Source organism: Gavia stellata, chromosome 2, assembly GCF_030936135.1.
Source record: "Gavia stellata isolate bGavSte3 chromosome 2, bGavSte3.hap2, whole genome shotgun sequence".
In the NCBI taxonomy this organism is placed as follows: Eukaryota; Metazoa; Chordata; class Aves; order Gaviiformes; family Gaviidae; genus Gavia; species Gavia stellata.
In genome coordinates, this window is record NC_082595.1 from 46,404,979 (window position 1) to 46,431,216 (window position 26,238).

Consider the following 26,238-nt stretch of genomic DNA (forward strand, 5'->3'; position numbering starts at 1 on the left):
TAGGAGAGTTGGCAAGATACAGAAATAAGTGAATCCTTCCATCCAGAGCTAGGCTGCTTTGAGCAAGAATGTGGATCTAGAATAAAAAGTGAGAAGTTGTGGAAACCTGTATCTCAGAAGAAAACATAAGGAAATTCTATAGCATGCCAACAGTGTCATGGTACAGGCAGAAAACTGCACTCTCCATGAATGCCCATACAGGAGTATGCCAGCTGGTAATTACCACTTCCATTCCCAAGCAAATCTTGGAAGTGGCAAATACTATAAAGGTAGGAAGGAGGTAGGTAAAGGAGCACAGTATAGTAGCTAAAATATTCAGAACAAATTAAGCCCTACACCTTTGAACTGATTCTTAAGAGTATTTTTCTGGTTTAATAATCTTTGCTTCCACTTCGGGCAATCTGGATGTAAGTTCTCCAACATCCTCAAATTATTCCTCCCCCCATCCCTGGAATTTTCCCCACTTCTCCTTTACATGCTCTGCAATCACACGTCACCAAAGAGTATCTGTCCCTTCTCCAAGAGCCTGCCATTCCTGCAGCAATTATACAGATTGACAGAAATCACACTTGCACCAATGTGTAAAATCGCATACGTATGTATAAGCATGCTCCATCTCAGGAGAACAAAGCAAGCCATTCACCAGCAACTCACGTAATTTTTACAACATAATGTTAATAAAAGAAGCTACTGACAAGTCTAAAGTACCTGCCGTTACTGTTGCCACATTGCAGGGGTGGGATTGGGTTCCTTTTAAACTGTTTATGTGATTTGTTCATGACTCATGGCAAATCCAGGAACCAACAAGCTGGCTGCATGCATGAAATGATAATTGAAAGCAGTCACAGAGAGGTAAACAGACAAAAAAAAAGAGTAATTTTTCTTGCACATAAATATTCATATTGTATAATCCTCTCTGCAGAGAATTCCACATGCTTATTGAAAGTTCTGATTTTGTCCCCAGGAAAATGCTATTTTCATCATTTTAGTAAAAGATCTCTACGTCTCTAGATTCCTCCTCCCATAAGCAGAAAACTTGACATCTAGACACTAAATTAGATATGATAGAATCAGACATTAATAAGCTGGAGACCAATGTTCATATACTGAATTTTATCAGCTTTCTTTTCATGTAGAATCTGATCAGGTAATATTCTTCTCTCCCTGCCTATTTTGATAACACTAATCAAAATGTGTGGTGCTGGGGAAGGGAACCACCAAAGAAATCTTTATTTGAATTCAACAGCTGAACATTTGCAACAGATTCCAGGATTTAGCATGATCATGAAGCATGCTGGCTTGTTTGCGAATACCATAATGCATGTTACGAACCTCCATTTGGTGGCAAGTGTAGCATTTAAAGAAATAACATAGCATGTCCATTTTTATCTGCTACCTTTTAAAGCCACCCTTCCCAAGTGTGGAATATGTTTAAATGTCTATGAGGCAAAACACAAATTTGCATCAACTTTTCCCAAACATTTTACTTCGCCTCTATCTGGTCTAAAATACAATTTTAAGCACGATAGTAGTTAGTTGAGCACTTTAACTTAGTAAAAACTCTGGATACAGAATGTCTGTGCAAATCTCTCATTCTGCACAATCAAATGAATCTATGGCATATTCCACTAAGAAAAATACTTAAAGGATGAGTGAATTTTGCTGGGGAAGTTTCCTCTCCCACTTCTAGCCTCTCTTACGTTTTACTATTTTGAGACTTCAAAGACATAAACCCTCTGGTTTCAATTATATCTAGCCAGAGACAAATATTAATTACATTAAAAACTATAATTTCATTTACACTTACAAGAGTTAAGCACACACTCATCTTACTATGATGCCCACATAGAATAAAAATAGCTTACAGTATTGAAAGCAGAAATTAGCATACGAGTACCCAAAACCCCCCACTGCAATGAAGATGTAGGCAGTTCAGTTTTCAACATTTGTTTTACTTTAGAGTCTGGGTTCATTTTTCTTTCTTCCATCCGCTTCTATGTGGAAATTTTTGTGTGGGATGTGAATTCCAAATAAAGTCCTTTTACTGCGCACTGCCCACAGCATAGCTGGAAAGAAGGACAAATATGAATGCCCACCCTAAGTTTTCTAGTATTTTATATTTTGCATATGCATTCACTTTATAATTTACGTTGCATCTTCATCAACAATATCTGATATGGTCATTTTAGTGATGAAAAGGTGTCTTGAAAACTTATATGAGATTAGTTACCTATAATTCCTTCTAAGTTGTATTACCTACAGATATAGCAGCACCAGCTAGCAAATTTCTCTTTCACCATCCCCATCCACTCCTTTACAATGGCACATTTCCAGCAGCATCTGCCCTGCCCCACTGTCATCCATGGTTCTATCTCTTCCCATGTCACCTCATCACAGTCTACTGAGAGGACCTCCACACCAAAACTGCCAATTGCCTGGAGACACAGACAAAAGGACAACCTGGATGAACTTCTCCTATGAACAGAAAAAGATGCAGCCAATGTAGCGTTCACCTAGCCTCGGTCTGGTGAATACACTTAAGGATGAAGACAGACAATGGTTTCAAGTGAAACTTCAATACCTATCAAAAAAACCCAACTTACGGTGAATCCTCAAAGTAACCTAGTCCTCAAAGGATGTAGAACATCAGGTTCGTACCCTAGAAACTGGCTCTTCCCTACTCTCCTGACCAGATGGATAGCCAGCAGAAAAGCATTTTTTTTTACAGGAGACAGTACAGCCGTTGGTCAAAAGGCTGGTAAATCAAAAATGCAAAGACAAGATTAAGTGACAGCAAAGATCCTGCCTTTCAATAAAAGGAGAAGCCTTCACCAAATGCCTCAAATATAGGACATTCAGAAACCTGCAGCTACAACCACCAGCTGTACTTTGGCTTCTGTATTCAATGCTTGAGGCACTTGATCCATTGACTGAATCCCAGGAAAGTGAAGAGGGCCACCCTCTGGAACTACAAAGAGGACTGTAATCTGGAACAGTCCTCATCAAGTCTGATTTCATTGAGAAATCTGAACCACTGAAGATGACATCTGTGTACTCTTCACTTAAACTCAAAAATATATTCATGTTTTTAAGGCTTAAGACTGGCCTATGATATATTCATTTTTGATGACAAGAAATAATTTAAATTTCCTTTCTCCTAGGCATATTCTGAGCCCGATTCTATTAGCAAGGTAATGGGAGTCTCATGGGAGGACTTCTAGGAAGAGAAACAAAAACAAGAGTTAAAATGTAGTGAAGAAAAACTGTTTCATAATTTTGAGCATGTTGGAGGTTACCAGCTGTCAAACACTGGAAGTAACTGGCATCTGAAATGACATTAGGTCATGGAGGCCAGTCATAGTATACAGAGGATGAACAATTTGGATTGCATTCTACAGAAACACCTTGAAAAAATTCCTTTATAGCTAGAATGTGCAACATCAGAGTTCATATCAGTACCTCCATGGAGGAAGAGTCTGCAGGAAATTGCCTGTGTGGGATTTGGGAGACTGAGGGCAAGAGAGCATAGCATATACAATAGATTTACTATTTTTTAGAGTGAAGAAAGGTCCCTTAGAGACAAAAAGTACCAAGTAGCTATTCTTATCAAAGAGACAGCCTCACTGTACAAGTGCTAAACATGGTTTCCTTCAAAGGATTATTTCTCATTGCAGGACAAATTTTCTTCAGGAATAAAGAGACACACAGCAGACATTCGTGCATATGCTCTGGTATCCTCCTGGGAGGCCCAGAGTTATATGACAATAGCTTTGTGCCACTAACATCAGAATCCCAGAAGAAATTATTTAGTGAGTCTTCAAATATTATTAAATTGTCAAGTGGTTGACAGTCTTCTACTATAAACAAAGGCACTCAGTTTTTGTTTGTTCACTCTTTTTAAAGGCTGTAGTAGACACAGTGGCTACTGCATTTGGTCACATGAACAAAACAAGCCTCTTCTGCATTTTTTTGTACTTTTTGTCAAATTTCCTAGATATTTGAGTATAATGTCAAGTATTTTGAACTTACCCAGTGAGTGTCAGTCAGCAAGACCTTTGTTTTGGAGTGATGATGGAGGAACCTACCAAGATGTAGACTGATTGAACATATTATCCTTGCAAAGTACTTCTGAGAGTATCGGGCGAAACTCTCAGGTCTTCTCTAGAGTGCCCTACAAAGAGAAAGCCTCTTCAGCCTCTGAAAACATTATGTCTGCAAACTCAATGTTCCCAGCCTGTGTTTTGCATTTCCCTTTTCTAAAGGCTTGAATGCGAAAGAGCTTTGAAGCTGGGAGGCAAAAAGATGTTTTCTCTTGGGTGCTCTCGAGTCCTTACATTTTGCACAGCGGAGGACTAAAAAGACAAAGAAGTTGACTGAAGATGAAGAAATTTCTAGACAGGAGACTAACAGACTAGTTACTAACTAACTAGTCACTGAGAGCGAATGCCTGTAGAAAGTCATCTTGTTTTTAATCTGAGACTGGAGCTGTATAAACCAAGGGAAAAAAACTGGGCTGTTCTGAGGCTTGTCCCTAAGATTTGCACAGTGCACAGATGTTTGTGGCAGCATCTGTGTCTAAACTGACTGGAAAGACTGATCAAAGCAGTCAAAAGAGGCAAGATGATCTCTGAAAAGATGAACTGTGACAGAGAAAGAAGTTGTGGAATTAGGACTTAGATTTCAGTAGAAAGGTGACAGGTGTTTCCATTGTCAGAAACTGAAGAAATTGCAGGTGCTAGAAATGCAGAAGCATTTCTCCAATGTGCTTAGGTTTAAATTGCTTAGGGATTTGACCAAATACACATGGATCTGTAAACTTGACATATAAAGGTAGAAACATTTACAAACAGATGACTTCACAGAAAGCTGACTGAACAATACCAACAAATATTACATAATTACTATGAAAAGTGGCTGTAGAAAGAAACTTCCACATTTTATGCTGTTTCTATCTCCCCTGAATCATAGAATCACCAAGGTTGGAAAAGACCTTTAAGATCATCAAGTCCACCCATCAACCCAAAACCACCGTACCCATTAAACCATGTCCCACAACGCCTCGTCCACACGTTCCTTGAACACCTCCAGGGAGGGTGACTCCACTGCCTCCCTTGGCAGCCTGTTCCAGTGTTTCACTACTCTCTCAGTAAAGAAATTTTTCCTAATAGCCAGCCTGAACCTCCCCTGGTGCAACTTGAGGCCATTTCCTCTTGTTCTGTCACTGGTCACTTGGGAGGAGAGACCAACACCCACCTCTCTGCAACCCCCTTTCAGGTAGTTGTAGAGAGCGATGAGGTCTCCCCTCAGCCTCCTCTTCTCCAGACTGAACAACCCCAGTTCCCTCAGCCGCTCCTCATCAGACTTGTGCTCCAGACCCCTCACCAGCTTCGTCACCCTTCTCTGGACACGCTCCAGCACCTCAGTGTCCTTTTTGTAGTGAGGGGCCCAAAACTGAACACAGTATTTGAGGTGAGTTTCAGCAAGGACAACCGCTAAGTACTCCAAAGAGTCTGCAGGAGAAATATATCATCTAACGCTATGTGGTAAGGGGAAGAAAGCTTCAACAGTGTTCAGAATGCTCTCTTTGAGAGAGAGCTGAATGTTCTGATTTAGGTAGGTGGTTAAGAGTGAACAAGAACAGAAGTTGCCCTCTTTCATGATCACCTGCAGTATACACAGCAGGGCCTGTACTATGGGGCTCGTACACATTCCTGCAGGTGTTGCTGAGAATAAAAATTTTTTAGCTAATAGGAGCTGTGTTTAGATGTATCTGTACCATAAAATATAGTGCTGGAGCCTTGAAAGGAGTACCATCCTTTTCTGCAAGTCTAGAGCAATTAGGTTCAGTAAGATTTATCATTATTACTTTGCGTAAAGTACAAATAAAACCTCAGCATTTCTGACAGAAAATGTAAATGGAAAAAAGTCAAGACTTCGATCTCAAAATCTGTCAGTATAAAGATTATGAGATTAGAACCCCCACACTGGAGAACTAGCAGCACACCACACTTGGATTCATTAAAGCCATTGCCACTGTTCTAGCTATATTTTACTGAACAACAAGCAAAGCTTTCTACCCGAACACAGCAAACACTTATGTACATGAGTACTCTTACTGCCTCAATAGGACCATTCACATGGGTGAAGTTACTCAGGCAAGTAAGTGTAGGATAAAAGCCACATGTGTGTAAAGCTTCTATTATCGAAGGGCTGCTGAGCTGAAATGCAGCAGTCATGAGTACCTGCATGCTTGTTTTACAAATACAGATTTAATATTTACACTGAATAAAGTATTTTTCCCAAGACTGTGCTGATACACTTGATCACCTTCAGCAAAAATGAAATATTTCCTGTTTTTTACAACAGCTTACAGGGATTTCAGTATGGGATAGTTCCTGCAAACCTGTATTCACGCCAACAGATATGGTCTCTATTTTGAGCAGTACCATATCTTGATAATATGCTATACATATTGCAAGTTTAAAAGGTGTCTGCATTCAGAAACATGCAGACTGTGTATAGTCTTCCACAGTCACAAGCAAACATACTCTAGGTATTGAATTCATACAATGCATAAAAATCTCTTAATTCTGCCCCACACTATTATTCACAAAATACTTACAATGCATTACAATTACAAACATTAGACCTCATCAAGAAAAAATAATGCATCACGGGAAGACACTGGGAGAAATCAGGTCATCACAACACCTCAGGTCCTGCAATACCTTTTTTTACAGTAGTATTTCCAGGTATTTTGGGAGATGGACCATTACTCAAGGTTGATCAGAAGCCAGAAAAACCTTCGCAAAAGCTCAGTGACTGACAAATCGAAGAACTACTTCAATCTTGCAATCCAATCCATGAATTTATCAAGATGTCTTAAAATAAATTAATGCTTTGTCCCTAATGCCTTAAGAAAGCCATTCCATAAACAATCTATTTTCAATAGATAAGGTTTTCATCATCTCAGTAGCCCATCTTTGCATCTCTTACTAGCAAATGACTTTCATCAACAATTACCAGACTCAAACCCAGCATTGTGACAGTTTAATTACTCTCTATATTGAGCAGTCTCATCCAATGCATCCTAAATTCGCATTAGCCTGGTGAACTAGGTGAGGCTGATCAGAATTACTTCAGCTTCCAGTATCCTAATTCTGTTTAAAAATACTCTCTTGTTAGAACACAAGTGAGTGACTTGATATTTTGTCCTTTCAGCTCCACTCCATTCTAGTCCTTCAGTCAAAGTCAGAGAATTTTTCCCAGTTCTTTGCAGTACTTGCAATACTTCCCAACTTCATCTCATCCACAAATTACATGCGACTTAGATGGTGACCTCAACTTCACAGAATCACAGAATCACTAAGGTTGGAAAAGACCTGTAAGATCATCAAGTCCAACCATTACAAAAAAAAAAAAAAAAAAAAAAAAAACCACACCCCACCACACAAAAAAAAAACCCACCCACACCACACAGCACCATGCCCATCAAGCCACGACCCACAATGTCACATCCACACGCTCCTTGAATACCTCCAGGGAGGGTGACTCCACCACCTCCCTGGGCAATCTATTCCACTGTGTTACCACTCTCTCAGTAAAGAAATTTTTCCTAATATCCAGTCTGAACCTCCCCTGGCACAACTTGAAGCCATTTCCTCTTGTCCTGTCGCTAGTCACTTGGGAGAAGAGACCAACACCCACCTCTCTGCAACCCCCTTTCAGGTAATTGTAGAGAGTGATGAGGTCTCCCCTCAGCCTCCTCTTCTCCAGACTGAACAACCCCAGCTCCCTCAGCCGCTCCTCATCAGACTTGTGCTCCAGACCCCTCACCAGCTTCGTCGCCCTTCTCTGGACACGCTCCAGCACCTCAATGTCCTTCTTGTAGTGAGGGGCCCAAAACTGAACACAGGATTCGAGGTGCGGCCTCACCAGTGCCAAGTACAGGGGCACGATCACCTCCCTACTCCTGCTGGCCACACTATTTCTGATACAGGCCAGGATGCCGTTGGCCTTCTTGGCCACCTGGGCACACTGCTGGCTCATATTCAGCCGGCTGTCAATCAACACCCCCAGGTCCTTTTCTGCAGGGCAGCTTTCCAGCCACTCGTCCCCAAGCCTGTAGCGTTGCCTGGGGTCGTTGTGGCCAAAGTGCAGAATCCGGCACTTGGCCTTGAACTTCATCCAGTTGGCCTTGGTGCATCGATCCAGCCTGTCCAGATCCCTCTGCAGAGCCTTCCGACCCTCGAGCAGATCAACACTCCCTCCCCACTTGGTGTCGTCTGCAAACTTGCTGAGGGAGCACTCAATCCCCTCGTCCAGATCATCAATAAATACATTAAACAAGACCGGCCCCAAAACTGAGCCCTGGGGGACTCTGCTTGTGACCGGCCGCCAACTGGATTTCGCTCCATTCACCACGACTCTCTGGGCTCGGCCGTCCAGCCACTTAAGTCAGTGATATATGAAACAGGATGTGTCCCTAAGCTGATCTCTCTCCATTTCCATCCTGAAAATAATTCAGAATTTACTGCAATCTCTTCCACCAGCTTTAATCCATCTTTCAATTCTCATGTTAATCTATTTCTAGCTGAGTATTTTTAGAGCCTTATGTCAAGCATTACTTCATTTTAAGTAAATTAAATTCATCGCATTCATTTTCTAAAAACCTAGTGTCCCAAACCACCCAGGGCAGGGGGCAGAACGAAAGGGCTAGGAGAAAATATACTATATGCTATCATACCCATGTTTGAACTTCAGGTCTTTTGTTCACAATCTGAAGGTTTCTTTTAACTTTGTGGTTAAACTAACAGGCTTCAAGTTGATCACAATGTTTTTTTCATAATACAATTGTTTTATTTGCTGTTCTTCTGCTGTAAAATACTAACTCTGAACTTATAGATCCATTAAAAGTTCTTATTACTGGATTTATACTTATTTAAATATTGTAGAATGGAGGTTATGTTGGTCCTCTGATAAATCCAACACTTTAAAATTTGCATCAGATATTACTACTCTCTATAAATTGCTGCCCATGACTTACAACTACACTGTCTCTGTATCTCAGATCTCCTCATTCCTGCCCATTTTCCCCTAAATTATCCTATCAAGTTTTTTTCCATTTCTTTTGTTCTTATTATACATGTTCTCATTACATACTAATGCCTTCTCTGCTTCTCCTAACAACTCTATTTTGGGAATTTGTTACCACAATCAACCCTTGTCTTGTCATTACTTGTCAGGATTACAAAAATCCTGACTATGTTAAGCGTTAAATCTGAAGAAGCCCATTTTACAGATGGGTTGACTGAGGCAAGGAAAAGTTGACAATTTCACCAATTGCTTAGCTTTAGGTCTCCGAAGTCCTAGAAATCAATTTGTTGGGCTCTGATTGGGAATATGGCTGCAAGTAGAGTTAATTTCCACATATCCTTCTTTAAATATTGTAGTCATACCGCTGCCAAAGAGCCTCTGAAGCTCAGGCGGGAAATACAAGTGCAACATTTTTCTGCATAGCGCACCAGGTAAAACCCAGACCTGTTAATCTTCCCAAATTACCTGAGAATGTCTGCAGAAGAAGAGGCTGAGGGGAGACCTTATCGCTCTCTACAACTGCCTGAAAGGGGGTTGCAGAGAGGTGAGTGTTGGTCTCTTCTCCCAAATGACCAGCGACAGAACAAGAGGAAATGGCCTCAAGTTGTGCCAGGGGAGGTTCAGGCTGGATATTAGGAAAAATTTCTTTACTGAGAAAGTGGTGAAACACTGGAACAGGCTGCCAAGGGAGGCAGTGGAGTCACCACCACTGGAGGTGTTCAAGGAACGTGTGGACGAGGCATTGTGGGGCATTGTTTAGTGGGCATGGTGGTGTCGGGTTGATGGGTGGACTTGATGATCTTACAGGTCCTTTCCAACCTTAGTGATTCTGTGGTTATCACTTGTACTTAGCATTGTATTCAACCACAACAACTGCCCCTCTAGCTATGGGAACATCGCAGAATAAATACAGACACTGAAAAAGAGGAAGCAAATCAAAAGAGGAAGGAAAGCGAAAAAATCAGGAGATAGTATTTTAAGGACAAACATGGATCTCTGTAGTTCTCTGCAGACACCATGCAGTTACATATGTAGTCTCCTAAGTTCTCCAAAAGGGCCACATCAAATAAATTTTAATTATTTAATAAATATGACATTTTAATGAGCATAAAGGTCCCAAGCATGAGAAGATCTCCTCTCCATTTTCAAAATGCTGTCAACTTGTATCTTTCAGAGCTAGACTTAGTCTCTGCTATCATTTCCTCAACTAGGTTAACTTTGTCCCGTGCTATAACTCACATTTTTCCCAGTTTGCTGTAAAAATAAGTGGGTTTTTTTGGTCATTCTAGTGCACCTCCCCATCCCTCCTATCTTCCTGAAATATTTTGCCTTCTTTCTCATCTCTTTCAAGGTTCTAAATAAATTAGCCAACAACTCTAACTTCATTCCAGTCAGTGCCATGCTCCCGTCCCATGGGGAATTCTAAGTATTTCTTCCATTTTCTTCTGCAATCATTTTTGTGCCCCCTCCCATTCTGTGGAGAGTGTGATTTCTTTTTCTCCCCTAGCATATGTCTCCACTCTCTTCATGTTTGTTTTCAATGCTCTTATTTAAAGTTCCTGCCATTTAGGGCATTACATTCAAAACAATCTCTATGATCAGAATGTTCCAGTACTCTTGTAAGCCAAAAAGAGCTCTGTTGGCAACATAATACTCTTTTCTTGCTGATAGCGAAGTATCTAATGCAAATTAATGTTTTCTCCAATTCTCCTGTTACTACAGCTGTGCACTGAAAGGTGGCAACGCAATTAAAAAAACATTGTTCCTTTTCCCACCAAACTTGGTTAGAATTCCAACACTTAAAAATAGGAACTCTGAGGTGATTGTGAAGAACAATTGCTGTGAATATCAGGATGCACTGGTGGTTTAGAAACTTAGCATCAAACTTTAGGTTTTCCTAATTGAGGCTCAGGCTCTAATTCCATAAACTGCACAACAAAGTACATTTTAAAAGCAAGCAAGAATTATACTGTATCAGCAAGGGCACTTTCCAATCTCAATCAGAACATTACCACACAGTTTTTACAATAAACAGAAACTATCTTTGACCTTTAGTAAATCTAACTTCCTCTAAATTTGTGTTCTCATTCTTTTTGTACCAGGTTCCTATTTTACTGTTGACATGAAAAAGGAGAAAATCAAAAGATAACTCATTTGGAATAATGCACAATTAGAAGTTAACTTTTGGGACTACACTAGTACATTTAAAGTTCAGCGTTAACAACAACATTTGTCAGCAGTGTCTATATATTTGTACCTGACGTTTTTTCAATTCTTGTAAACAAGGTGCTAATTATGTTTTTTGGAAGGCATTCTTATAGCCCACCATTGAACTTACATGCATTATATTACAAATGCACAGACACATGCCTGCACCTCCCCCCAAATTCTACTTCAGACAGTAAGTTTTAATTTCTTGTAGTGAAGTATTACATAGCATCAAATACTACAATTACAATCACATCCTGCAATACGACCATACTTAAGTCTGTCCTTCTGAAACTTCACTTACAAAGGACATCATTAAAAATTCCACCTGAGATGACTGCAACAATTCGAAAAGAACACCTCCAGTATTAGTAAATCCAATTAGTGCACATTTCAAAAAAGATCTCCACCATTTCATAAACAATGAGCTGCTCCGCAAGACACTTTTCAAAGACTTCTATAGGAATGCTGAAGTACAATATGGAACTTTCCCTGCAGAGAGGTGAAAGTATAATGAACTGCAAAAACATTAAGTAATACCAAAAGCCTTTTAAGTAACAATCATTGAACAGATTTACTAAAATTCTACCCTACATAAGTAGCAAAACTGAACATGGAACATCTGACAGAAAACGCTTCTTTCTCCTTTCTGAAGCAAGATTGAGAACTCACAATCCAAAGGAGAAAGGCCAACAAGCATGTAGGTGGCAATCATCCTGAAGAAGAGAGTTGTCGGCTGTAGCATGCAACAAAACTGGCACTCTCTGTTATTTAATACTGTACTCATACATATTGAGAATTGGTTTAAGAGGAGCTATGGATTGATACTTTATCAAACTGAGTGGCTCTAAAATGAATCAGTCAACACTTAAAACTCACACAGCATTTAACAACGGGGCCATAAATATCAGTGCCTACCACAAATTCCAATTTTGAATAATACATTTTTTGAACTGTTCTGCAACATTGGTTTGTACTTTTGGCCTATCTGCCACATTTAAAGCTGTACCAGAGGCTACACTTAACATAATGGAAACATTTTGCTGTAATTTACTTTAGGCATCAGTTTGGATGATAAATACTCAGAGTCTGTTGCATCCAATGTTAGCAGCTTAAAGATGTGGCTTCAATCATGGCTACAAAACTTCTAAATTAGAAAAATAAATTATCAGAGTAAAATAATTTTATGCAAAATAAAACTCAGTCTACTAATTCAGGTATTGTGGTCTGAAGGGCAGTATTAGGATATGTTTAATTTTACAGAAGTCATGAGAATTTTATATGATAAATCTTCTAAACTCTAATTTATTTTCAGAAAGAATGTCCTGATAGCATCTTTAAGAATTTCTTAAACTATTGTATTAGCATTTTCATCTCCATTTCCCTCAGAGACACTTACTTTAATTTTCTTCTAGGCAGAAGAAAGTTACATATTTGTAAATGATCACTAAATAAAAAATGCTTATGACTTTTTCATTGCTTATCGCTTCTTCACTGATAATTCCCTCCCTAGAGGTTCAACATAAACACGGCCAACAGACAATCTTTTATACACTTTAAGAAATACTTGAATTTTCGTTTGCAACCTTCTTAGTTATGTTCTCCATTTCATATCATTCAATCACCAAAAAAATAGTAGTATCAATTTTAATTGAAAAGCTTCAAACTAATACAGTATTATATTATAGCTTGCTTATTTTTCCATGTAATACAAAAGCTCTGAAGTTCTTTTAATTATTTTGCAAATAGAAACAGGAAAACTGACTTTACACCTTCAAGTTCTGGGGACTGAAGCTGTGGTATGATCCCCAAATGAAAGCAACTTCAGATTTTTTATAGAAATGCAATATATGTATTTCTAAATGGATCAATGTTCTGCATCCTTCTTTCAAGTGAAAAGCAGCTTTGCCAATCACAGTGTAACACCACAATAATATACATGGACTAATTTACAGTAATTCAGTTTGATACTGAAGTGAGGGATCTATCTTGCATGAAGCACTGTACAAAACACAGGCTTATTGCCCAGGTCTGGACAGCATTACTGTCAAAAAAGTTTCAGACTGATTTATTCTAAATTTCCCAAAACAATTAAAATCTAATCCAAATCACTGTCCAGATTAGCATGCTATCCCATATCAGAAAGCAACACAAACAATACCAGACATTTAATCTATTAAATCTCAGTCAACTAAAACGCTTAAGCATACATTTAAAAGTTTCATACCACCCTTTTCAAACCTGCTGTCAAAGACTCTACACTCTTAAAAGGATATAACCAGCTAAACTTTAATGCATACTTATGTTTAATTTTCTTTTCTTCATCTTTTTGCTTTGAGTATCAGACTTATTTTAGTCACTGTAAAACAGTGCAGCTATAAAGAATATGTGAATTTGATCCAGCAGCTTGGAAAGAAAGACAGATCAGATGTCATTAAAATTATTACATAAATCAGACATGCTTTATGGTGTACTCAATTATTATGTCACACCAGTTAAAAGACTACTTATTCTTTCTTTTAAACAGCATGAATGGATTTTTAACAATCAAGAGCTCTATAATTGCAAGGGCAGACCTCATAAAGACTCAAAATTCAGTTTCCAAGATATTTTAATTAAATCCCAAGTCCAAAAAGTCTCCACAACAAAGCAGACAGGAAGAATATTAGCTGGAAATATGAAGCTCTATGACACTAATACCAGAGATGAACCTATACTGCTTTAATGGCTGAAGAACAGGCCTTTTTTTCAGCCTCTTAAAAAGATGGAACAGCTACGAAGTATATCTCCCTAAAAGTTAATGTAGTTTAGAATCTCTGCCTCCAGCTTCAGGATCATCTCTGATAAATATTAGTACTGTCTCTTAATTACCCATACATATACAAAATTGTAAGTGTTCACACAAAGGGAGCAAGAACCAATAATCAAGAATACATGTAGCAGTCCGTACAGTTGTGGGGGATTGTGTTGGAACACCATCAAAATTACTCTCTCTGAAGTATCAAGAGATGTTTTTTCCAGCAGGTTTTAAAATTAAATACAAATGTCCTCAAGTCTCCCTCAACTCTGACTTATGTCTCAGATAATACCCAAATAATTTATGTATAGAAAAAAGTCCTTCCCATTGTGGATCTGTCAGCCTTCTCACATGCTCTTGTTTCAGGAGGAAAGCGCTAATCTTAGTTACCATTTTAAAGCTATTATACTTAGTAAATAATTGTTTGAAATAATAAAATCAGAGTAAGAATTTTAACAGAACATTCTTATGCTCAAGTTTTTTACAGATTCAGCATTTCCCCATTCCGATAATCTAAATATTGTAAGATGAATTCTAACTCTCGAGCAATGTTCACAGTACTTTCTTCAGTATTTTGCTTACATCAAGCCACTGCATTCATATCTTTCTAGCTCCACTGTTTGTAAAATGAAAACAGAGATTCCTACTGTACCATTAATTGCTAATCTGACACTGAAACAGTGATTTCATTGTCATGGGTGATGGGATTGAGAACTTCTCTATAACTCCACTCCCCTAACAGGTACAGTAATAAGCTGTTAGTTCTTTAGGCAAAAGACATGAATCTGTCGGATAAAGGCTTCATTCTCTGCCCGTAATCAGTAACTTGAGGGCCTTCTGTAGATTCTGCACAGCAGTGCTCACATCTTCATATTGCAAAGCACTGCCAGCATATTTGCAATATTTTTGAGCTCTGGCAAAGTCCTCTGGAGTCAAACGGACTTCCCCTGCAAAAACATAAGTATTACAAAGTTACTATAAAAGAAATTTGACTGAGGCTTCCTTTCACATGATTTCTGTGTTTTGCTTATATTTGTGGTAATATTATGAAAACCAGGCTAATACTTGTGGTAATATTACAAAGACCAAGCTATGGTGTTTCTTCTGTTCATTTTTCTTCCCATTTGTATAATGCTTAACTTCTTTGCTGCTGGCATTTGAAAAATATAAGAGGACCTTTCTAAACACTGGTATTTGTATGACCCAGTGCCTTTCAAAAGTAAGTCAATACCTTTGAGAAAGATCTTCTCTTCATCTAAGGCAGCAAAGGAGAGCTTATTAATGACAGTAAGTTAGCTGTAATCACATTACAACCTGCAAGAAACAAGGACAGTGGTTTTTGTGTTTACAGTATAATTACTTTGCTCTCTTCTTCAGGAATAATATATAGTTAGACAACTGTTCCTTCTCAACTGGAATAACTTTTCAAAATGTAGAAGCATTTTTCACTGGCATGTTTTTGCAAATTTTATATTTCTGTTTTATCCAAGCAATGTTTATGTTTCCAATTTTATGTAAGATGACTGAAAACAAGACTGGTCCCATTAAATGTGCCCATTTTTGTAATACCAGAGAACACTAGCAAAAAAATTATCATAATATAGTATGAAACAAATAACTGCTATTTACTAATCAGAATATTTTCTTGACGTAAGTTAAAACATTGGAAATTCTGTAATGCTCCCACACATGCATTCAGTCTTCTAGAAAGCATAGTAGGGACTTACACCCTAAGTGGCAGAAGATTTAATATGTGAATAGCGTCACTGATGTGTGCATAAAATAAAGCACAGTTATGTTACTGTCCCTCCTTCCACCCACAAATTCACTGGGAGCTTTAAGGCTAATCCCATGCCACTCCAATAACCTATGGATAAATTATAAAACCTTTACTCATGTTCTTTCAGAACAACTTAACTTGTAAAAGACTGATTTTTATGCACACTGATAAATTATTATATGCAATACTAAAGAATTATGTATTTATTTAATCCCACACAGCATCTTATAAGCAATTAAAAGATTTCAGAGATTAAGAAAAAATGCATTTTAAAATGCACCATAGATTTTATACAAAAATTTGTTAAAAAAATGCATTTAAGTATATTCATGTCCTTGCTTAAACTTAGAAAGCTGTACTGAGAGACCTAAATCTTTGTTTATGGTACAATTTCAGTTAGCTGGATCCCCTTCTTTCAAAATAAAACTGTTGTTAGCAATACTGTGAGAACGTTTACTAAAGAATCTCAGTTCTTATCAGAAAATGTCTATTATATTTGCTTTTCCTTTCACCAATCTTATTATTTAAGAACAGCTTTTGAACAAATAAAACGGAAAACCTGGGAATATTAAAAACTAGACTGGTCTGCTGGTTTTCAAAACAACCCTATCCCAATAAAAAGCAGAAGGGTAAGTGCTCTTAAGATTAATTTTATCGATTTCTAAAATATACTCTAGAAGACTACTTATTTTCCCTTCAATAAATAAACATAACCACATAATAACTGTTGAATATTGAGGCACATGACAACTTGGTGGGCTCATGATCACGGCAACGTATATTAGTTTACTGCTGAATAAGTAAAGCCACATTAAATCTCTTAAAATACATACACATGTGTGTAAATATGCATGAGGGAGTGCATAAACACAGGCACACACTTAGGTTATTTTGTAACCTAAATAAAGTCACAGACTAAAAGCAGCTGGGGTCAATCTGCGACCACATTACTGAACATCTTTAAGAAATTAAAAAGACCAAGTTCCCTTCAAAGTGGCTTTATACTATGATGCCAAAAGAAACTACAACATAATTCTTTAAAAACTGGCCAAGGCATCAGTCCAGTATTCAACTAATGTATTGGAAGGAAGCCTAAATTCACCAGTCTTAATCTTATTTTTACAGTACGAGCTCTATGAATGTTTTGCTGGCATAAAGCCTTATTTATTATGAAATCTACTTCAGATGCTATTATGACATAACTTGAGGGGAAAAAAGTTAACAATTTTCAATTTATAAACCAAAGTTTACACAGTAAGGGTGTTGATCTTTTGATGTGCTCAGTGGCCTCAGCTCTATTGAAGTCAGCACTTCACAATGGACAAGCAGAATAGAAATAAAACAGCTCTGTGTTCTTAAGTTTTCAAAACAATGTGAAACTTAACTATAATGCCTGTATTTACATCAAAGGTATAACCACAAAAGTTAGCAACTTCAATTTACATATTCTAAGGGTTAAGCAGCTTTGGAGAAAAGGACCTGGGGGTCCTGGCAGACACCAATTTGTCCATGAGCCAACAATCTGCCCTTGCAGCAAAGTGGGCTAATGGCATCCTGGGCTGCATTAGGAGTATTGCCAGCAGGTGGAAGGAGGTGATCCTTCCCCTTATTCAGTGCTAGTGAGGCCACACCTGGAGTACTGTGTCCAGTTAGTACAAGAGAGAGACTGACATCCTGGAGAGTCCAATGAAGGGCCACAAAGATGATTAAGGGACTGGAGCACCTCTAATAAGAGGAGAGGCTGAGAGAGCTGCGACTGTTCAGCCTGGAGAAGAGAAGGCTCAGGGGGATCTCACCAATGTACATAAATACCTGAAGGGAGGGTGCATAAAGGATGGAGCCAGGCTCTTTTCAGTGGTGCCCAGTGACAGGACCAGAGGTGGTGGGCACAAACTGAAAAACAGGAGGGTCCTGTCTGAACATCAGGAAACACTTTTTACTGTGAGGGTGACAAAGCACTGGCACAGGTTGCCCAGAGAGGCTGTGGAGTCTCCATCCTTGGAGACATTCAAAAGCTGTCTTTTGAATTAACAGAGACATTTTTTTCTCAAACTTCTTCCTTCAGTGCTGCAAATTAGACCATGGGGAGAGTGCACGGGCAGGGGGAGACACAAAGGACATGGTCCTGAGCAACCCATTTTACAGGACCCTTGCTTGAGCAGAGGGCTTTGACCAGATGACCTCCAGAGGTCCCTTCCAACCTCAACTATCCTGTGATTCTGAGCGCTAAAAAAGCCCAACAACAGTGAGATGGAAAAAATACTTATCCTGAAACAAACCTGCTCCTGTGTTAATCTGGAATTATTAGCACAGTAGTTATACTCATTACTGAAACGTGACAGATATATGGAATCCATAACTAATGTCAACAAACATGATTCTTTTAGTTTAAGAGATACACAAAGTGAAAACCAAAAGGTAATTTGACCAGAGATTAGGAAAAAAAAAAACAGTTTTAGAATGAAAATAATGGGTACTTTACATGATGTATCTGCTTCTCCCTGGTATCCTTTTCTATCCATCACGTTTTTCCTTTTTATGAAGTTGCCCAAATACATGGCAGCTGATTTAAGAACATTTTAATAATGCAACTTGGTGTATAAAAACAGTGGCAAAGGTAATTGAAATGATTTTTGAAACAAGATGTTCTTTTTTCCCATTAAAGCACTTAAGATACTTGAAATACAAATTCTCAAAGATTTCTTCTTAAGATCATGAAAACACGTAAAATGTTAAATTATTATTTCTACTGTATGTGTAGAAAATCAAACATCAATATACACACAACTAGAATGGACAAATGGTTTCTCTATACTATACCACCTGTGGAAGGCAGCATATGGTAATATAAGAAGATTTTATAAAAACTCTGTGTAGCACAACCATGAATGCATTTAGTGTAATCTAGGGGTAATAAATTTTTTAGGCAAACTACACCAGAGAAGTGCACGCACACATTATACAAAGTTGCTGTGTAGCTCTATATTCTGTTGTCAGAGACATTAACCAATGCTTAATTGCATAAGCTATGACACTTTCAAAAGTCAATGCTAAACTCTGAAACCTGTTCCCACAGGACAGGACAATTATTGAAGGATTCATGCTGACTAAAATCAAAGGAATACTGTTACTTTAACTTAATTTTCTTTTCATTAAATATTCTACTCTTCTCCACAAAAAGTTTCCCTCCCATCATAGCATTAATCAAATTGCTTTTCCCATGTTATGGGAAGGAAAGAAAATATATAACTTACTTTAAAAATATACATTTGATCTTACTACCAGAAAGACTCTTGCAGGAATATGTGGAATATCCTGTTTGGCTATGACTATACTAGAACATTCAACAGTGCCAGGGAATGCATCTCAACACTCAAACTTGACTGTCTACACTGTCAAATTGCTGGAACAGACTCCAGCATGGTTTTGGCCCATGCAAACTAGCACTTTCCCAAACAATTCCTGGGCACGACTTGTGGTTAGAGCAGGCTAGAGACCATTCAATATTGGCAGCCTTCACAAACTACCTTGTTGAGAAGGTTTAAAAGTTTAATAGTGTGGATGTGAGTGGTTCTATGCCAGCTGTTCTCAGTGTCAAATATTTACAGGCATGTTTAATTTATTAGTATAGACACAGACATCGTGTCTAAATCATGGAGCAAATGCACTTTGCACTGTGCTAGCTCCATGGATCTACTGGAGGGCAGCACTGATCCCTCCTTCCTGTTCAAAGGAAACTTCAGTTCCATAGGAATGGTGCACACCAATGTCTAACCTCAATCCGCAGCCAGAATCTAGCCCAAATACATATATATTATAATATATTATTAATATATTATAATATATTAAAAATAATATATAATATATATAATAATATATAATATATATATTGCAACGTAGGAACTGGGGAGGGCTCCTGAGTCCCACAGTTTAGTAAGTCCATTATTACATACAGGCATTTCTAAAATCTACTTACAGGTCAGGGAACAGGGCTACTGCGGAACAGAGTACTGTTAGCATAAAAAGGACTCCTCAGCAGCATGAGGAGAAGAATGGTATCTGCTGTTACTCTTACACCTATAGCTGAAGGGAGGATGCTTTGGGTAACGACCAGGCATGCATGACAGGATGGTGACAGGCAAGGACAAACACTTTCCATTGCTCTCAAGCTTCTTAATTCTATGCATGCAAACAAAACTGTTACTGTATCTCTGCTGACTGACATATCCCTTATGCCCTCTCGAACTCCTGCATAACTGATAGTGTATTTTCTAAGCTTTCAGAACCAAGGATCTATACCAAATAATGGAACTTCTAATACTTATTGAAGAATTAAAGTTTAAATCAAAATTATGATATTTTTGACAACGAGAATTCAACATTCAAACCAAGAAACAATGATGACTAAAATTTTCAGAGTAGTTATCCAAAAATCTGTTAGAATGACTGTCTAGAGCATCATGATAAGCTGATTAAATATGAAAGCTTTACTGCCAAACAACACAAAATCTGTGTTGTTTGTGTTGTTGAGCTACCGAAACCCCCACAACAGCCCCCAAAACTCAAAAACTATCACCAAGTTTAAATGGTTCAGCTACAGGTCTGAGGTACTGTTTTCAATAAAATGAGTTAACTGTCACATGAGACATTACAGTAATACGCCAGACAAACAGTAGGATGTGCCTTTTGTTCTTCAAGAGAATACTAAAGGTTAATGTGTCTCTATCAAAGGTAAATTTTGTTATTTTTATCTTTTTAAGACACCTTCTACAAAAACGACTTCCTAATATATTAAGATGGATACATCCTTAAGCATTCTTATGACAGCAGACTAAAATCAAGCTAAACACTGAATTCCTATTGTAGCATTCCATTGAATCAAAAAATACTTTTTCAGTAAAGCTGGTATTTTAACATAGATATCCTCTTCAACAACATAATAAACTATCTAACTAAATATTTTTAAGCTACAACATACAAGTATATACCTATGTAAACTGGGTAGCCATAACAGGCAACATTTGACTGTATCTAGTACTGGAACTTAAAGCATCAACTATGTATACTATCAGCTTTCCCTGGTGAGGGTAAACTGCAGGGTAGAATGTGATCAGATTTCATACCAGGACTTCTAGACCTCCTCCTGACTCAACAGCCACGTTATATTGCCAACAAAAATCTGATTATTACAAACAGATATAACCTATCTTTTTACTATCTCTATTCCACAGACAGAAAAATTCCTAGAAAAGAGTTTATAATTTGTCCAAATGCACATCAGTGTTCAAATTAGAATCTAGGATGATTCCAGCTTTACTGTCAGTCACTACTCTTTCACAGTTTCCCTAAGGTTAGCATGTGTGCACTTCAAAGCATGATATATGCAAGCAGACATAAAATACATGTAATAGAGGTTATCAGTGATTTTAACATCAAAGACAGATGGCTTTTTAAAAGATAAAAGCCTTGATTAAATGGTACATCAAAATGACTTCATTAGCAGTACCTTATAAATTATTTCATTTAATACAGGTACTACTTATAATCAACAAGAACACATAACAATTACGCTGCAACAGAAAACACCACTGGAATGTTGTGATTACGTACTGACCCTGTAGAAAAAATTTTAAGTGAAGGGAATGTGTATTAATGACCAAAAATATAATTCAGCAAGACCATCAGGAATATACGCTTTGCTAAGTATATCAGAACCTCATCTGAGAAGAAACAACATAAATAATAAAAAAAAGGTAACACAATGCTAGCTCATTGGTTCGAAAAAGTCAGATGGACAACACTAATCATACACTGTAGCAAAGCTTTCAGAAACTATTAAACTCTTAGCAACGCAATGTTTAGATGATGTCCATTGTTTTTAAAATTTCTGAATTAGTAGCAGATGATGTCCGTTCTTTTTAAAATTTCTGAATTAGTAACAGTCAGATAACGATGACATCATTTCTCAAACTTCTTTGTTCGGTGCAGGGGGGACACACAGAACACAGCATGTCCATGTACAGACAACACAAATGCCACCACCTTACCTGCAGACTGAGCACTGTAAAGGGAAGGATCAACTAAAGGAATATTCTGAGGAGCAGGCTGAATGGTGTTACTTGTCACTCCTGCAAATCAATGCAAAAAATTGGACTTGGGTTATTTTTATTTATAGTCTTTAAAAGTAAGCAGACAAAATAAGAAAATAGAACAGGTAAACCTAATGACTCAATGATTTTTAAATTAAGCAGCTGATAGCTTCCCAATTCTGAAAGTTTGTAACAAAAAATTTTAAACCCCTCACTTCAGACTATGAATGTTTTATAGAATAATACAGAAGAATTTACAGGCTGTCATTCATTTTGTCAGTACAGTATTTCACAGGAATTTAATTTCAAACATTAAAAAAAATAAGAAAATACCAGTCCAAAAGACACTGGTTACCCTTGAGTATTGAGGGAAACCTGCTAAGGAAGAGTAGGAGTAAACTCTTATATTTGAAGTCTAAATTCTGCCTTTTAATATCAGAGCGAGTCTCCATTATTGTATTTTTAAAACTACCTCCTTCCTAATTCCTTCGAAAACAATTGGTGAGAATAAAAAAGCCAGCTACTTTATAAGGGAAATGCTAAAAGAAGAAACAGCACTTTACGCTGTGAAGCATTCTTGTATCTGTGTCACATTTTAGACACTCTTATTTGCATTGATCCAAACCCGTATTTTTGCAGTATGTCCAGAACATACCAGACTAACATAAAATTATTTCTACATCTGCTACACAAGACAATGGTATAATCACTCTTCTAAATTATCTGTTATTTCATGGAATGACTGATGGGGTTAAGACTATGTAATGCAAAGAGTTCATGTATTCCAACAAGGTACATATTCCATAATTTTCAGATCTGGTAAAAACAAAGTGCTAAATATTTACCCAGGCTGAATGTAAAAACAACACTCTCCCCTTCCCAGACCCAAAAAACCCCACCTATCTGAAGGATTTCCCTTTGATAAAGTTGTAAAAAGAGCATCCTGAACTTTTCATAGAGTGAAGCATTTTTAAAATGAGAAAGTAAAAGAAAAGGAGGAACTGGGTGACAAAAACATCTCATATATTCTATAATATAAAAATATATCTGAACCATCAAATGATAATCAGGATTGAAATCAAGGGCTTTTAGTTTTTTAGTCTTATTAAACATCATTATAGAAAGGTAACATGAGGTGAAAAAGTTGTATTCACAAACCATTTAATACAACTTTTTTTTTGGTCCAAAAATGACACAGAATAAGAAGGATATAGGAGCCAGTATTTTTAGGAGTAGGGACAAAATTTCCATTAATAATATTGTTCGAGGTCAATCACACTAAAGTACTTGCATGGGAAAAGGAGTATAAACCAAATAGAAGAGAAGTATGAATGGTACATCAGGCATGACTGCTACACTGGTGTTGTAACAGTTTCAACACTATGTTGGATTATGTTCCCACATAAAGAGCAGCAGACTCTCTGCACAGGGAAAGCTAAATATGAAATGAAGTAACATAATTTCATCTATCAAGTGAAAGATTCAAATGGTGCTTTACAGTAGGGCTGCTGCAAAGCATGATTCTAGAGAAGAAAAAACCATCCTATCTGCAGGAACAGTCCCTCTTTCAGTCCATACATCCCTCGTGGCAAAGTGCTCCAAAATATGAATTACGTATTTTAAAAACCATAAAAACATAAAAAATATTTCCGATGGCATTTTTATGATGTTAATTTATGAAGTTGCTTCTGCCATAGAATACCTATATTATTTTACTTTATATGTAATGGAAAGAGGGATAAATTTCACCTCTCCATAAAGGCATGAATTTTTTGGGTGTGGTTCAGGCATACCTGTGTTATGAGGTACTTCAGCTGGAGTGTTGGCTGGTGCATGGGCACCTGGTGGTATATGTATGCCAGTGTAATTACTAGTTGGTATGTTGTTAGCTTCATACGTCGATGACGATGTTGGTTGAGTTGTTCCACTATGGAGAGAAGATGACCCTGCTTCTTCCCTTTCAACATCTGCTAAGATGACACAAAATAGGAATTACTGCAACTTCTCTGTACAAACATTGGAAAACTTAGGCTTTCTTTCAAAACCTCTTTTCAAATTCTTGTTAGTAGAAAAATTGCCACCACATTGTGACATAAAACATTTATCAACCCAAACCACCTACGGTTGATTTGACAAAGTAAAAAAGCACATAAGATAGGATAAAGATCTAGAAACTCACATACTTTCAAAGACCTCTTCTGTTTAAATTGGTCTGAATATAAGCAATTCGTCTCATTAGTACAACCCCTTCTACTTCCATGTACTGCATCCACAGTAGTTGAACAAGATACTTCAAATATGCAGTAATCTATATTTTAATATATACATGAACCAGAATATGGAAAACTGTATTTGCCTTACAAACTCTTCATAAAAAGAAAGACAGTGCCAATCCTTCCACCCCACGTCAATTAAACAAACCATAAATAAGTAAAAAAAAAAAACACGGAGAACTTTGGGAAAGTAATACCAAACAAGAAAATGAAATGCAGCTTAGCCGAGCCGTAACTCTATCTAGAATAGTTAGAGTACATTAATGCACTGTAAGAATAATGAAGTTCAATATATCCTATAGCACGTACCAAGAACATACATATATTTTTCAATCTAGACATGTTCTTAAGGTTCTGGTCTAGTTTATTCAATGTTGCTTTGAAGGCTAATGGTCCAATTTTATTATGCTAATGACACAGTTAATTTAGAATATGGTTGATTTCTGCTCCTTAATTTGAATTCAGTTCAATTTAAAATAGCTAATTTTCTTTTACTGTGTATGTGTTCTTCTGTATCAATAACGGCAGGTGGAATGAGCACAGTTTTGGGAATGGCTTTGTTAACAGCCATTTCTTAAAAGGGAACAAAATGAATTTGGGAGCACAAAACTTGCATGTGTCTAGAGCTGGCAAAAGAGAGGTTTTTTCTTTATGAAATCCACACTGATCTTCAACTATACAAGATTATGTGATACGCAAAAACCTCCATTGCTTAATAATTAAACAGTCTAATATTACAAATATCAGAATTTTTTCCCATGTAAGGTCCTCTTCCTCCCAGAAAAAGTTCAGGTACTAGCTTTACTAAAAATGACTAAACATCTTCTAATTCACAAGACTATTTACTAAAATAAAAGGCTATAATCAACAGTATTGTCATTAGGACATTTTTACTGGACTTTAATAAATAGACAGTTAAAGAATATATTTTTGTTTTATATTGCAAAGTTGTAGTAGTTTACTTTCACAGAATCATTAAGGTTGGAAAAGACCTATAAGATCATCAAGTCCAATCATTCACCATCACTTTCATTCAGAACATCCAAGTACTAATAAACAAATTCACAAATTCCCCAAATACACAGTCTAATAAGAAGAATCTTTATTTAAAAGTATTAAAAAGCAAAGAAACCTAGAAGCAAAGTTCTGTCAGGAGTGTCAAGCACTGCTAGCAAAATTTAATATAAAAATACAGAACATAGTAAAATTTTTGTATGTCACTCTTGTGAAAATTACTTTCACTTGCTGCAACCAGTAATTCAGGCTGTGGTTTTATGAAGCTATTTCTGGCGTATACAAACAAACATCTGGCAGATTTCTAGAAGGCAAAGGATATCTTAAGGTACCAGATTTTTCCTTTGCTGTATTTTTTGTTAGTAACTCATACTGCAATATCATGTGGCTAACATGCATGGAAGTAAAATTAAACGTATTAAAACTGGCCAAAAGAAAAAAAAAAGGTGAGATTCAGAAGTAAACACTGGATATGCTACCTTTTAAATAATAATGTAATGATAGGAATAAGCCATTGGGTGAGTGCTATATTTTTCAGTGTTTTTGGTGTTAACTAAAAAAATTATTTTAAAACTGTTTCAGAAAATAAAATTTAGTTTAACAAAATCCCGGAGACTTACTCTACATAAGATTAATTAAATAGTTATGCACAACACTCATGCTGTCTGAAGGTAAGGCTGCTCAAGTTTTCTTGTAACACTGTTATCAATTATTTATAGCTTGGTCAAATTGTAGCCATAAAATTGGATTTTCCATGTTGGGTGTCTGCCTGAAGCTAGTATTTTGGGCAAGCTGTTGTAAAAAATTATTAAGCCATTTTTGAGAACGAGGGAGTAGGAGAAAACATGCTTTCATTGTACTTAGTATTTCAATGATGAGAAATTACTGGTAAGTTCTTGCCCAAGCTTAAACTGTTAATGCCATTTATTCCTTTATTCTGCTCCCTGCAGCTTCCTGTTGCCCTCACCTGGCTCTTCAATG

The 26,238-nt window shown here is 37.2% G+C and overlaps 1 protein-coding gene across 3 annotated transcripts in view; it reads right to left on the bottom strand.

Annotated features, from left to right (window-relative positions):
- Nucleotides 1-13,841: 13,841 nt before the first annotated feature.
- The window catches only part of VTA1 (vesicle trafficking 1), a 41,160-nt gene continuing 28,763 nt past the window's right edge, over nt 13,842-26,238 (bottom strand). The window contains exons 6-8 of one of the 3 annotated variants that reach the window (XM_059833443.1): nt 23,764-23,937; nt 21,929-22,009; nt 13,842-15,048 (exon numbers count right to left, since the gene is read on the bottom strand). In XM_059833443.1, coding sequence (XP_059689426.1) covers nt 14,903-15,048; nt 21,929-22,009; nt 23,764-23,937 — 401 coding nt within the window. In that variant the 3' untranslated portion in view covers nt 13,842-14,902. Of the gene's footprint in view, nt 15,049-21,928; nt 22,010-23,763; nt 23,941-26,238 lie in introns of all 3 variants that reach the window. The other 2 variants (XM_059833439.1, XM_059833451.1) reach the window with 2 other exon arrangements.